Source organism: Eretmochelys imbricata, chromosome 11, assembly GCF_965152235.1.
Source record: "Eretmochelys imbricata isolate rEreImb1 chromosome 11, rEreImb1.hap1, whole genome shotgun sequence".
Lineage (NCBI taxonomy): Eukaryota > Metazoa > Chordata > Testudines > Cheloniidae > Eretmochelys > Eretmochelys imbricata.
This window is the reverse complement of record NC_135582.1, coordinates 106,222-119,538: the sequence shown is the minus strand read 5'-3', so window position 1 is coordinate 119,538 and position 13,317 is coordinate 106,222. Positions and strand designations below refer to the sequence as shown.

The window sequence follows — 13,317 nt, the reverse complement described above, 5'->3', positions numbered from 1 at the left end:
TCTTGACCAGACTAGATGGAGAACTCAGAGAAGGGCAGAATCTCTGTGTTTTGATGTCCATCAGTCAGTATCCTATAGTATTCTGTATTTAGTATTCTCTCTTTAGGAGCAGGGCCCGCTGCAAGCTCCTGCCCCAGTATAGAAGCTCCTTCCTGCCTTTTAGCTCCGTTCTTTCAGGGACCCATTGGGCTCTCATTTGGATTCTCACTCATCCAGTTAAGTTGTGAAGGCAGCAGGCATGCCTGCAGTTTTGCTTCTGGGCTGCTGGAAACTACTGTTACATTTGATGAGCAGAAAGCCAGGTGCCTTCTCTCTTGCTGTTCCCCCAGCTGCATCTGATCCCTCAGTTGAGAACAGTGTAATTTTCTGCATGAATGGGCTGCAGTGGGAGTGGAGGGGGCTGTGGCTCAGCACAGTTCATTGCCCACTTCCCTGCTAGACTCTGAGCTATGGAAGATGTTGCAGTTTGCTGTTGATATGTGTGCACCCAGTTCCCTCCTGCCTCTGTTCCAGTGCTGAGTATCTTTGTGGCAGCTGTCTGCCATTTCTGTCAAACTGACCCATCTTTCAGCTGGGGCCCTTAACATGCAGGGTTAACTTTCTAGGGAGCTGTGGATATGTGTCTGTGTGCCCCTTACAACTTTCAGATAAGCAGACACCATGCCAGCAAGCAAAGGGTTAAGTCTGGTATTACTGCTTGCTCAGATGTCTCTCTTTCTCTTGGTTTGTTTCTGATCTTGGTCTTTTAGGCACCAAACCTCTTTAACCCGGATGTAGTTCTAAACCAGCTCCGGTACTCTGGGATGCTGGAGACAGTGAAAATTCGAAGAGCAGGCTTCCCCATACGGCGTCTCTTCCCGGATTTCCTCAGCAGGTAATGGGTAACATGGAGGTGGGTGGTGGTATATTCCTTTTCTCTATAATTTTTGTCACTGGTACTGTTCCCAAATTTTGGATGGCTTTTGTGTTGTCTCCATGTCAACCATATTATGGGGACAGCTGCAAGTCGGAGGTGGAAGTTTCTAAACTGGAGGTTAGTCCAACTGCAGTTGGATAAAGAACATGAAAAAGAGAAGTTCCCAGATGGGCAGATAAGACAACCCTGGGGAAGAATGAATGGGAAGAGGAAGGTTTTGAAGCATGTTAGAAATGGAGAGGATAATATCGTACATACTTTTATGTCAAGAGATTGTGTTTGGTTCTCAGGTACAAGATGCTCATGAAGAATCTGAGTGTCCCAGAAAACACCAAGGCTGTGTGTGCACGTTTCCTACAGACATGTGACAGCACCAGGAAAGAGTGGCAGCTGGGTAAAAACAAGGTATTACCTCAGTGTAGAAAAGGGTCCATTGGGTGAGGGGAGGGAAGTAATTCCTGATGCAAGAGAGTTTAATTGAAAGGTGATATACAGAGGAGCACTCCAATAAAGAACAGGTGGAGGTAAACGAATGGCACTGAATAATCGTACCAGTGAAAGTCACTGACTGGGCTATGCTGCTGACCTGTAATGTCTCAAATGCTTCCTGTATTATATATCTGGAGATAGATTAGATGAGACCCAACAGCACTTTTCTTTCTCCCATTGGACAGGACTGTTCCCTACTGTACGTTTACTATTGCTTTGTCAAGTCTAGTTTTAAATGACCCAAGCAGAACGAGCTTTGGATTTTTGGGTGGACCTGCAAAACAATACTTTGCTCCCTTCTCATGTCCAGTCTAGCTCCTGCCCACTGTGATCATGTCACTATGTACAGAGTCAACTCAAGGATTTTGAGTTGGGTTAGTGAGGTGCTGCTTTGGTGTACATTAAAAATGTGGGGGAGAGGGGCAGCTGGCTCTTCAGGTTTGCATTAATCTCCTGCTACAGGAGCTTAGCTGCTGGTGCTGGAATCAATGTAGTTATCAATATTTTTCAGGGAAATCTATCCATATGCTGAGCCTCCAACTCTGACAGAGGTTTGCTTCTGTTTTGGTGAATCTTAGCTTTTCTGTCTTGTCTTGGTGCTGATGTCTTCCAGGCACTGAGAGGGCTGGAAATAGTGCTGTTTGCATTAGATGTAAAGGAGAGAGAGCTGGGTGCTGTCCATGGGTTGTTGCCAATAATAATTATCTTTGTCTGTCTGTCTTCCTAGCAGCTCCTCAAAGAAGTGGAATAGAATGGTGGAGAGGGTGGTTCCCTGTGGAACTCCACCTGTGAGGGATCTGATTGGAGAAGAGGGTTATCAATAACATGGCTCTGAATATAGTCTGAGTGGAAAGATTGGAGCCACCTCTGCATATTCCCACTAAACCCTGATCCTACTTTAAGTCAGGACAACAGCATTTCCTGGTGGAGGGTATCAAATGCTCCAGGGGGATCTAGCAGTAGCAGCATAGCCATATGGTCCTTTCCCATTGAAGCACAAGATCTTCAAACAGTGCCACCAGCTGTGTTTTGCTTCGGTGTCCTGGTCTGAAGCTTGAATAGAAAAAAATCCAGGATTTTGATAGTGTCTAGATGCACCTAAAGGTCTTCTAATTTATCTTGCTCAGGAGGTTAGACGGGGGTGGTAGGTCATTAGATTAGTTGCTTTGAGCAGTGGTTGGAGAGATTTGATTTTTATCAGTAAATGTTGGTAATTGTCGATTTCACCGTAAGCACAAACACTAATGAAAAAATGTTTCCATAGATGATGATCAAAATGTACAGATAGGCAAAGGAAGAAAAATGCTGCTTGAAAGTTTATTAGAGTTTGATTTATGGAGGTATAGAAGGGAACAGCTTATTCAAGAAGGGCAGGCAAGGGGAAAAGGGAGGAGGTGTTGCCTTGTATATCAAAGATGTATACACTTGCACTGAACTTGAGAAAAAAGTGGGAGGCAGACCTGTTGAAAGCCTCTGGGTAAAGACAAAAGGGTGATCTACTATAGACCACCTAACCAGGAAGAAGAGGTGGATGAGAGGTTTTTGTTTTTTTGTTTTTTTTTTAAAAACCAACAAAATCATTCAAAGCACAAGATTTGGTGGTGATGGGGGACTTCAACTTCCCAGACATCTGTTGAGAAAATAACACAGCAGGGCACAGATTATCCAGCAAGTTTTTGGAATGCATTGGAGACAACGTTTTATTACAGAAGGTGGAGAAAGTGACGAGGGGAGAGGCTGTTCTAGATTTGATTGTGACAAATAGGGAGGAACTGGTTGAGAATTTGAAGGTGGAAGGCAGCTTGGGTGAAACTGATCATGAAATGGGAGAGTTCATGATTCTAAGGAAGGGTAGGAAGGAAAACATCAGAATAAAGAAAATGGACTTCAAGAAGGCAGACTTTAGCAAACTCAGACAATTGGTAGGTAAGATCCTGTGGGAAACAAGTCTAAGGAAAAAATTGTTGGCAGTTTTTTTAAAGAGCTATTATTAAGGGCTCAAGAACAAACTGTCCCAATGCTCATGAAAGACAGGAAGTATGGTAACAGACCACCTTGGCTTAACTAGGAGATCTTCAGTGATCTGAAACTCAAAAAAGGGTCATCCAAAAAGTAGAAACTAGATCAAATTACAAAGGATGAATATAAAAAAACCCCACAAGCATGTGGTGTCAAAATTGGAAAGGTCAAGGCACAAAATAAGATTGAACTAGTAAGGGACATAAAGTATAAGGAGAAGATATTTACAAATACATTAGAAGCAAGAGGAAGACCAAGGACAGGGTAGGCCCATTACTCAATGAGGAGGGAAAGATAACAGAAAAAAGGTTATTAGAAACTTGGACGAGAACTGTTCCAGTCACGTGCAAGGGCAGAAGTCAGACTGAAGGGGGTCTTGAATGACACTGGAGCAGAGGAACTTCAGACAGCAATTGTAGACTGTGTTCAGTGAGCTTAGAAATGAAAGGGAGATGGGGAACATAAGAATGTCCATACTGGGTCAGACCAAAGGTCCATCCAGCCCAGTATTCTGTCTGCCGACAGTGGCCAATGCCAGGTTCCCCAGAGGGAGTGAATCTAACAGGTAATGATCAAGTGATCTCTCTCCTACCATCCATCTCCACGCTCTGACAAACAGAGGCTACGGACACCATTCCTTACCCATCCTGGCTAATAACCATTAATGGACTTAACCTCTATGTGGGGCAGTAGCTGGAGAGGCAAATGGGGTCAAGGATGGGGTTTTTTTTTAAATGGTGGAGACTAAAGCATGTTTGCATTGTAAGAAGAAAGAACCAGAGGAGAATGAGAAGTTAAGGAGCTGTGTAAGGGAGGGGATGAGTGTGAACATGAGGGAGATGGGGAGGTGGGATGGGAGGCAAGTGGAGGGGTTGAAGAAAAAGACAATAGAAGAAACTCTTGCATCTGTGACCAGTGAGAAGGAAAAGAGAGTTGCTGGAGGGGAAGGCAGGAGGGAAGGCAAGCAGAAGGGGGTGGGAAGGATAGGTTGTTATATTTTGTCAATTTCTTTTGAGAGAAACCAGCAATATAGGAGGAGGCTGGAAGGTTTGAGGAGTGAGTCAAAGGATGTGAAAAGGTGGCTGAGGTTGCATGTGTGATATTCAATTAAATTGAAGAAGCAGAGTTGTTTAGTTAGGAAGATGGCAGAACTGAAGGAGGAGAGAACGAATGTGTAGTGGAGGAAGTTGGCCTGGTCACGGAATTTTCACCAGAGATGCACTGCGGCACGAGAGCAGGAGTGGAGGAAGTGGATGCTCAGGGTGATCCAGGGCTGGGGGTTGGCAGGGTGGACCGTATGATGGGGAAAGGGGCAAAAAGGTCAATAGTGGAGAAGAGCGAAGAATGGAGAGACCCAACAACTATCTCAATGGAAGAAAGGGCCAGGTGAAGAGGGCTGAGACTGGACAAGAAGTCCTCAGCAGTGATGGACTGGAAGCTGTGGAAAGGTGAAGTGACAGGATCTGAGGGAGGGGGCTGAGGGGCAATGTTGAAAGAGACTAGGTGATGGCTGGAGAGAGGGAATTTAGCAACAGAGATCAGAGAGAGAGCAGTGCTTGGTGAAGACCAAGTCAAGTAAATTACCCTTTTGATGAGTGGGAGAGTTGAAGCAGGGCTGCAGGTCGAACGAATAGGTCAGAGCGAGGAAACATGCAGCTAAGGGGTCAGATGCATTATCAGCATAGAAGCTTGAAGTGACAGAGGAAGTGTGTGGGGAGTGTGAGTTCCTTCCACCCTCCCTGAGGAGAATAATAAGCATGCAGTTTTACCATGACTGCGTCTATGCTAGGGTCTTTTATCAGAACATCACTGTGTCCTCCAGCAGTCACACCTCTTCACACCACTGATAGACATTGCTAGGCCAGGTGAAGTTTGTAATGTTGACATTGCTGGACAGAAGGTGGAATCCTAGGCTGGACAAGGCAGTTTTCACATTAGGAAATCGAGGTAAACACTAAGTGGGAGCCTAAGGGTTTACATGACCTGCTAACCTACATTATACCTACAAACTGCCTTGTCTTCACCAGGAGGTTGCTTCACGTTGGCTAACACAAGTTAAAAACATACATTTTTTCCTAGTGAAGACTTGATTTATTTTCTGTCTTTTGAGTGAAAGTGAAGTGAACAGGATGGGGATCAGTTGCCCTGGAGAGAGAACAGTGGCTCCATGAGTACCCTCTGTACCAGTTACACTAACTATGAAGGTAGCAGTGTTACCTCATGCTGAGTCACCCAGTTAGACCTAAACCAAGACTTGTGTGGTGTGGGGAGGAGGGAGGGTTGAGGGGAGGCCATGGCATGGAGGGATATAACCCAGGAAGGAGTTTGGGGGGCAGAAGGGAGGGGGTGGCATGGAGAAGGGGGAATACTTCCTGCAAAATGAATTGGAGGATAATCTTATCCCTAGTGATTGTTTGGAAGAGGAAGGAAAAGACTCTGAATTAATATAGTGAATTGTGTAGGTCAGGAAAGGAAATGAGGAAGGGAGGGCAGGATGGGCATTGTGTTTCTCATTAATACTAGTGCAGCTGTCCTGCTGGCAATAGCCAAGCTTTTGTTTGTAAGAGGAGACTCAGGCTCTGTCCTGATGTATGCTAGAGGTCAGGGACTGGCAGAGTGAAACAGGCAGAATGTTAGCAACAGTTTGTTCTTCGAGTGCTTGTTCATGTCCGTTCCATGTAGGTGTGTGGGTGCCCACATGTACGGTAGCCAAAGATTTTTCCCTTTGCAGTATCCATAGGGCCGGCTCTGGTGCCCCCTGGAGTCCCACGCTCATGTGCCAGTATATGGGGCACCACTGGCCCTGCACCCTCTCAGTTCCTTCTTACCACCAGTGACGGTGGCTGGAACACTGCTTTGCTCTTGCAAGTGCCCTTAGCTTCTCGGACTCTGAGTTTTATTTACTGTAAATAGTTCCTTAGTGTTAAGTGCTTAGTGTTTGAGCGTTAGTTAGAGTCCCATCGGGGACTTAGTCCCAGGGACGGGGCATGCCCCACTCCTTGGGGCTTAAGCCATGTGCCACCTGCTTGAAACCGATGCTGGTTAGTGAGCCACACACAAGCTCTCTCAGGTGCCTGAGTGAGGCACAAGTAAAGGAAAGGTACCAAATTTATAAAAATTTTAGGCCCCGTACCCGAAAGGATAGGGACATACACCTGAAGGCATTTCTAATGGAGACTGCCTGGTGTTGGAACCATCCAACTTGGCACCCAGCATGTGCACGTCAGTGCAGAGCGCATCATTGGCACCGGGTCGGTCCCTGCACTAATCCACCTCGCCTGCCAGAAGGAAGCACAAGAAGATGTGTCCAGTTAGGAGCGGCTCTCCAACGTTGAGTCAAGCAATTGATCCAAGACCTGCGCAGGGCCGCTCACCACCTCCAAAGCCATCCTCCGGTGCGGGTTTGCCGCCCAGCGTATCCAGCCCTGATAGAGACTCACCACAGAATCCAGGAAGCGATCGGGACTCTATACACTTCTTAGTGCCATCGATGCCTGAGGCCTTCTAGGCTGCGAAGGACCTAATGGTGCTTCCCGGGCCACCTGCAGCCAGAGACTTATCTAAGGCCCTTGCGGACCCATCAGAGTGGCCCGCTCCATGGGAAAGCCTGTGCTGAGAGCATCCCTGCTGTCACCAGCGCAGTTCCAGTCGCCATGTCGCCACTCACCCCTTGCTTTAAGTTGGCCACATTTGCGGAGCCGTTTGCCTGCGAGTCAAAGATTGCTGGTGTGATGCTTGTCGATGTCCTGGCGCTGGTCAATATCCTGGGTGCCGATTGATGTCCCAGCACCACTCATCATCAAGGCACCAATCGTTACCCTGGCACTGGTCACTGTCCCGGTACCACTCATCATCGAGGCACCGGTCACTACTCTGGCACTGGTCAATGTCCCGGTACCACTCATCATCGAGGCACCGGTCACCACCGTGGCTCTGGTCACCCTCCCGGTACCACTCATCATCAAGGCACCAGTCACTACCCTGGCACTGGTCACCGTCCTGGTACCACTCATCATTGAGGCACCGGTCAACGTCCCAGTACCATTCGAGGTCCAGACATTGTCAAACGCGATCTCGTTCACAGCACCGTGGGCGATTGCCTTCTCCAGACATGCACGCTTAGTTGTCGGCTCCAGCACACTCTCGAGACCGTCAGCAACCAGTTCCTACTGCACCTCCATGGTCGGACAGAGAGGAGTACTTGGGATCAGGGAGTGACTAAGGCTCCTACCATGACTAGCATTGGTGCCCTGACTATGGGCCAGATTTCTCTGCGGGCCCATGGTCACGTGCCCAGTGGCCCCAGCAGTGGCAGATCTGGAATCCGTGGGGGCTTTCCATGGTACCCAGGGCCCAATCGTACCAGGCACTCTTGTTGGGGTCTGAGGCCCAAACCAGAGCAGGGACCCAGCAGGAACCGGTAACAGAACTGCATCAAAGAGGAGACCCCAGCTGCCTTAGAGCAAACGGCTCCTGAGCCTGAGGAGGAGCCACCTGTGCAGCCTGTTGCCACATCCTCTTCCTCGTCCCTGGACAATGCAGTAGTGGGCATTGCCAGTGTACCCCTTGATGATTTCCGAGCCCATCGGGAGCTGTTCAAGCAAGTAGCCTCCAATTTGGGACTCAAAATTGAGGAGTTTAAGTAGTAGTCGGACGATCTCCTTGACATTCTAGCTGCCTCTGCTCCTTCAAAGGTGGCCCTACCTGTCCACAGCGGGGTTCTGAAAACTGCCAAGGTGATGTGGCAGATCCCTTCTTCTCTGACCCCTATGTCTAAGCAGGCAGAGAAGAAATACTTTGTACCTGCTCAGGGCTACAAATACACATATACACACCCTACTCCCGGGTCATTGGACATGTCAGCAGCCAATGAATGAGACAGGCAAGGCCAGTTTAGTGCGATCCTCTAAGAACAAGGATGCAAAAAACTGGACCTGTTCCGCAGAAAAATATATTCTACCGCTAGCCTACAGCTGTGCATTGCAAACCAACAGGTGCTACAGTTTGCAGGCTCCCTGTCTCAGGAGGCCAAGTGGGAATTTACAGCTGTAGTTGAGGAGGGTAAGACGGTAGCTAGGGTGTCTCCAAGCGGCATGGGATGCTGCAGACTCGGCAGCGCTGGCAATGGCATCCGGCATCGGCATGAGTCGTAGCTCCTGGCTCCAGGCCTCGGGACTGTCACAGGAGGTCCAGGCCTCCATGCAGGACCTTCCCTTTGTGGGCAAGGCCCTTTTCTTACAGCAGACTGATATCAGACTGCACGGGCTCAAAGATTCTAGGGCCACATTATGGTCCCTGGGCTTTTATATTCCCCAGGTGGCCAGGAGACAAGCCCACCCACCACCGCCGCAGCCTAGATACTTGGGGTCATTGAGCCAGGGAGCTTTTAGAAGGAACAACAGAGGCTTCCAGCATCACCAGTTGGGCCCATCCTCCTTGGCCCAACAACAGCAGGCAACCGCCTGCCTCTCCAGTGGGCAGAGGCAGGCGTTTTGTGGATGCCCCCGAGGGCAATACACCAGATTCATCTCTGGATCCAACCCGTGCTTTGTTTTTGGATCTGCTAGCCAGCTTCCTACCATCATTGGTGCCATATCATGTCAGAACATTGGGTGCTCAACAACATCGACTCCAGTTACAGCCTTCAGTTTTCCTGTACCCCACCCTCCTTTCCCGTCCCTCTTCAGGGACCCTTCTCACAAGCAGCTCCCTATCCAGGAGGTAGAATCTCTGCTATGGCTGGGGGTTGTGGAGGAATTTCTTCTGCATATGAGAGGGAAGGACTTCTATTCCTGGTACTTCCTAATACCGAAAGCCAAGAGGGGCCTAACTCCCATTCTCAATCTGTCTCTCCTCAACAAGTATCTCAAGAAGTTAAAGTTTCGCAGCGTCTCCCTAGCCTCCATCCCCTCTTTGGATCCAGGAGACTGGTATGCCGCCCTCGACTTGAAGGACACCTACTTGCACATTTCCATTTTCTATGGCCATAGGCACTTCCTCCACGTCATAGTAAGTGAGTGCCACTTGCAGTTTATGGTGCTGCCCTTCAGTCTTGTGACAGTGCGAAAGACCTTCACAAAATGCAGAGAGGTCAAGGGGTGCAAATTTACCCCATCTCAATGACTGACTCGTCAGAGGCAGCTCCTGGGAACAGGCCCGACGCAGTCTCGAGCTGGTACAAAACACTTGTCAGGGTCTGGGGCTGATCAGAAATGATCAGAAATCTGCCCTGGTTCCAGTGCAGTCAATAGAGTTTATAAGAGTGGTCCTGGACTCTACCTGAGTCAGAGCTTTCCTGCCAGAGTCCCGTTTTTGGACCATGTCATATCTCATTGGTCGGGTAAGGGCATATTTCCTCACCACTGCTTGAGTCTGCCTCAAACTATTGGGCCATATGGCAGCCTGTACATACATGGTCAGACATGTGAGACTTCGCCTTCGACCGCTGTAGGCCTGGCTGGTGACAGTCTACAAATCCATCAGACACAGGCGAGATCATCTGGTGGCGATCCCATCGCAGGTCCTGGCATCCTACATCTGGTGGACAGACCCAGGGTATATGCTGGACGGAATTCCCTTCATGACTCTGCCTCCTTCAGCAACCCTGATTTTTGATGCCTCCAATCAAGGTTGGGGAGCTCACCTAGGCGGCTTCAGTACACAAGGCCTCAGGTCAGAAAGCGATTGTTACCAGCACGTAAATGTCAAAGAGCTCAAGGCCGTATGTCTAGCCTGCCAGGCTTTCCTTCCATACCTACAGGGTAAGGTGATTCACATTCTTATGGACAAGGCCACAGGGATGGTCTACATCAACAAACAAAGTGGAGCTCACTCATCATCCCTGAGGCTATCCAGTTTTGGGATCTTTGTGTACAGCACAACATCCTCCCAGTAGCTTCACACCCCCCAGGAGTCAACAACTCGTTAGTAGAGCTCCTCAGCAGGTCCTTCTTGTCTCGCCACAAGTGGTCCCTTCTCCCAGAAGTGTCCGATATGATTTTTCAAAGGTGGGAGTGTCCCCAGATAGACCTTATGCGTCCAAGCTGAACGAGAAGTGCCAGGAGTTCTGCTCAATCCAAGGGTCATAGGAGGGCTCCCTGTCTGATGCCTTTCTTCTCCAGTCGTCAGAAGGGCTCCTATATTTCTTTCCGTTGATACCACTGGTACACAATGTTCTCCTGAAGAGGGAGAGACAAAGCAAAGGTCCTCATGATAGCTCTGGGATGGCTGGGCCAACACTGGTTCTGCATTCTCCTGGACCTGTCTGTGACAACCCTGTTGACCCTGTCTCTTCGACTGGACTTGCTCTCTCAGAATCAGGTCACCCTTCTGCACCCCAATCTGACATCCCTTCATCGAATAGCATGGCTGCTGAGTGGCTGAATGCCGACAAGCGGGCCTGTTTGGCGCAGGTTCAGCGAATCCTGTTGCGTAGCAGGAAGCCTTCCACCAGAGCATCTTACCTAGCCAAATGGAAGTGTTTTACCTGCTGGATTTCAGAGAAAGGAATCTCCCACTCCGAGCCCCGATTCAATCTATTCTGGATTACTTGCTCCACCTTAAACAGCAAAGCCTAGCCCTTTCATCAATTAAAGTGCATCTAGCAGCCATCTCGGCTTTCCACCCCCCGGTGCAGGGTAAATCCAGTATTTTCTCATGAAATGACAATCTGGTTCTTGAAGGGCCTGGAGAGGCTGTACCCTCAGGTGTCTCAGTGGGATTTAAATCTAGGCCTCTTGCAACTCATGGGTCCTCTCTTCGAGCTGATGGCATCCTACTCCTTGCTTCTACTTTCATGGAAGGTTGCCTTTCTGGTTGCAGTCACCTTGGCCTCAAGAGATCAGAGCCCTAACTTCGGTACCTCCATACATGGTATTCTACAAGGATAAGATCCAGCTGCGTCCTCACCCAGCGTTTCTACTAAAGGTGGTGTCACAGTTTCACTGCAACCAAGAAATATTCTTACATGGTTTCTTCCCGAAACCTCACAAGTCCAACAAGGAATGAAGGCTACACTCTCTGGACGTTAGGCGGGTCTTAGCCTTTTATATCGAAAGGACCAAACACTTTCGTAGATCCACTCAGCTCTTCGTGGCTATAGCAGATAGAACAAAGGACCTACTAGTTTCCCCCCAGAGATTTCCTCTTGGATAACAGTGTGCATTAGGTTTTGTTATGTACAAGCGGGTGTGTTGCCACCAGCTGTAGTCACTTCTCGTTCCACCAGGCTTCCTCAACGGCATTCCTTGCACAGATTCCAATTCAAGATATCTGCAGAGCTGCTACTCAGTTCTCACCTTTGCGTTCCACTACGCTATCACTCAGCAAGCCCGGGACAACGCCAGCTTCGGCAAAGCAGTATTGCAAGCCGCATGAAAGTGAACTCCAAACCCACCACCAAGGGGTACTGCTTGTGAGTCACCTACATGGAATGGACATGAGCAAGCACTGGAAGAAAAAACAGTTGCTTACCTTTCCTAACTGTTTGTTCTTCAAGATGTGTTGCTCACGTCCATTCCACAACCCACCCTCCATCCCCACTGTCGGAGTAGATGGCAAGAAGGAACTGAGAGGGCACAGGGCCGGTGGCACCCCACATACTGACACATGAGAGTAGGGCTCCAGGAAGTGCCATAGCCAGCCCTACGGATACTGCTAAGGGAAGAATCTCTGGCTACAGTTCACGAGGGCATGCACACACCTACATGGAATGGACGTGAGCAACACATCTGAAAGAACAACAGTTACGCAAGGTCAGCAACCCTTTTTTCCAGTGCACCATGGCCTTAATTTGTGATGCCATGACAAGCAGTAGCTATACCAAGATGCCAGACTCTTGTGTTCCCTTTGCTCCTCGCTCAGGCACTGCCCAATCACATCTGTCTTCAGTCAGGACACAGTTCTCCCCATCTCTTTCCCACTCTAACCAAGTTTTTCTTGATGTCTAGAGTGACATTTTATGTGGTCCTGTTGGAAAAAGAGGAAATTGGCTTAACATTGCAGGAGGTTTTTTCTTACCTTCTGGAATCCAAGGCACAGCAATACAATTTCTCCTTCACCAATGTTCTCTGCAGGAGAATTTACAGATTTGGCATTTAAGATGAAAAGTGTATGCTAAAAGGAGCAAAATTTTTTGGCAGATATTTCTGTAATAGACCTTCTCCAGAGAGGGGCTGAATGGATTCTGTACATTGCGCAACATATACACTGTACACAGTGTGCGCACAAATATATGGACATCCACGTGTGAACAGAGGTCTTTTTATGTACACATGTGCATATCCTTCACATATGTATGCTTCCGGTTGTAAGTGTTCACTGCTATGTGCAGTCAACATTCACATATGTATTCTTGACTATATATTGACTAACACCATCTTGCTGTGTGTCTGACTTACCATAAGCTTCCGTCGTTTCTGTTCATATTAGAAACTAATGGCAAAAATAACCCCTATATTTCTGAATCTAGTCACTCTTCCCTCAGATGAAGATAGGCTTAAATTTTTAAGAGTGGCTATGGTGACAAAGTTCCTCCTCTACCGCAGTGGGTCTTCCGCTTATTGGCGGATTTGCTTGCCTTGGAGCTTCGTGGCAGCCCTCAGCTTGGCCGTTTTTCTGAACCCACAGTCCATGTCAGCTCCTCCTATGTCTGACCAGGAGTTGGGAGGATTTGGGGGGAACCCGGGCCCGCCCTCTACTCCAGGTTCCAGCCCAGGGCCCTGTGGAATGCAGCTGTCTAGAGTGCCTCCTGGAACAGCTGTGCGACAGCTACAACTCCCTGGGCTACTTCCCCATGGCATCCTCCCAACACCTTCTTTATCCTCACCATAGGACCTTCCTCCTGGTGTCTGATAATGCTTGTACACCTCAGTCCTCCAACAATCTGCGTTTTC

The 13,317-nt window shown here is 48.6% G+C and overlaps 1 protein-coding gene across 1 annotated transcript in view; it reads left to right on the top strand.

Annotated features, from left to right (window-relative positions):
- Positions 1–13,317, top strand: part of LOC144272335 (unconventional myosin-X-like) — a 229,841-nt gene that overhangs the window by 115,390 nt on the left and 101,134 nt on the right. Inside the window, exons 20-21 of the mRNA XM_077830334.1 lie at positions 750–874; positions 1,207–1,321. Coding sequence (XP_077686460.1) covers positions 750–874; positions 1,207–1,321 — 240 coding nt within the window. The remainder of the gene's footprint in view (positions 1–749; positions 875–1,206; positions 1,322–13,317) is intronic.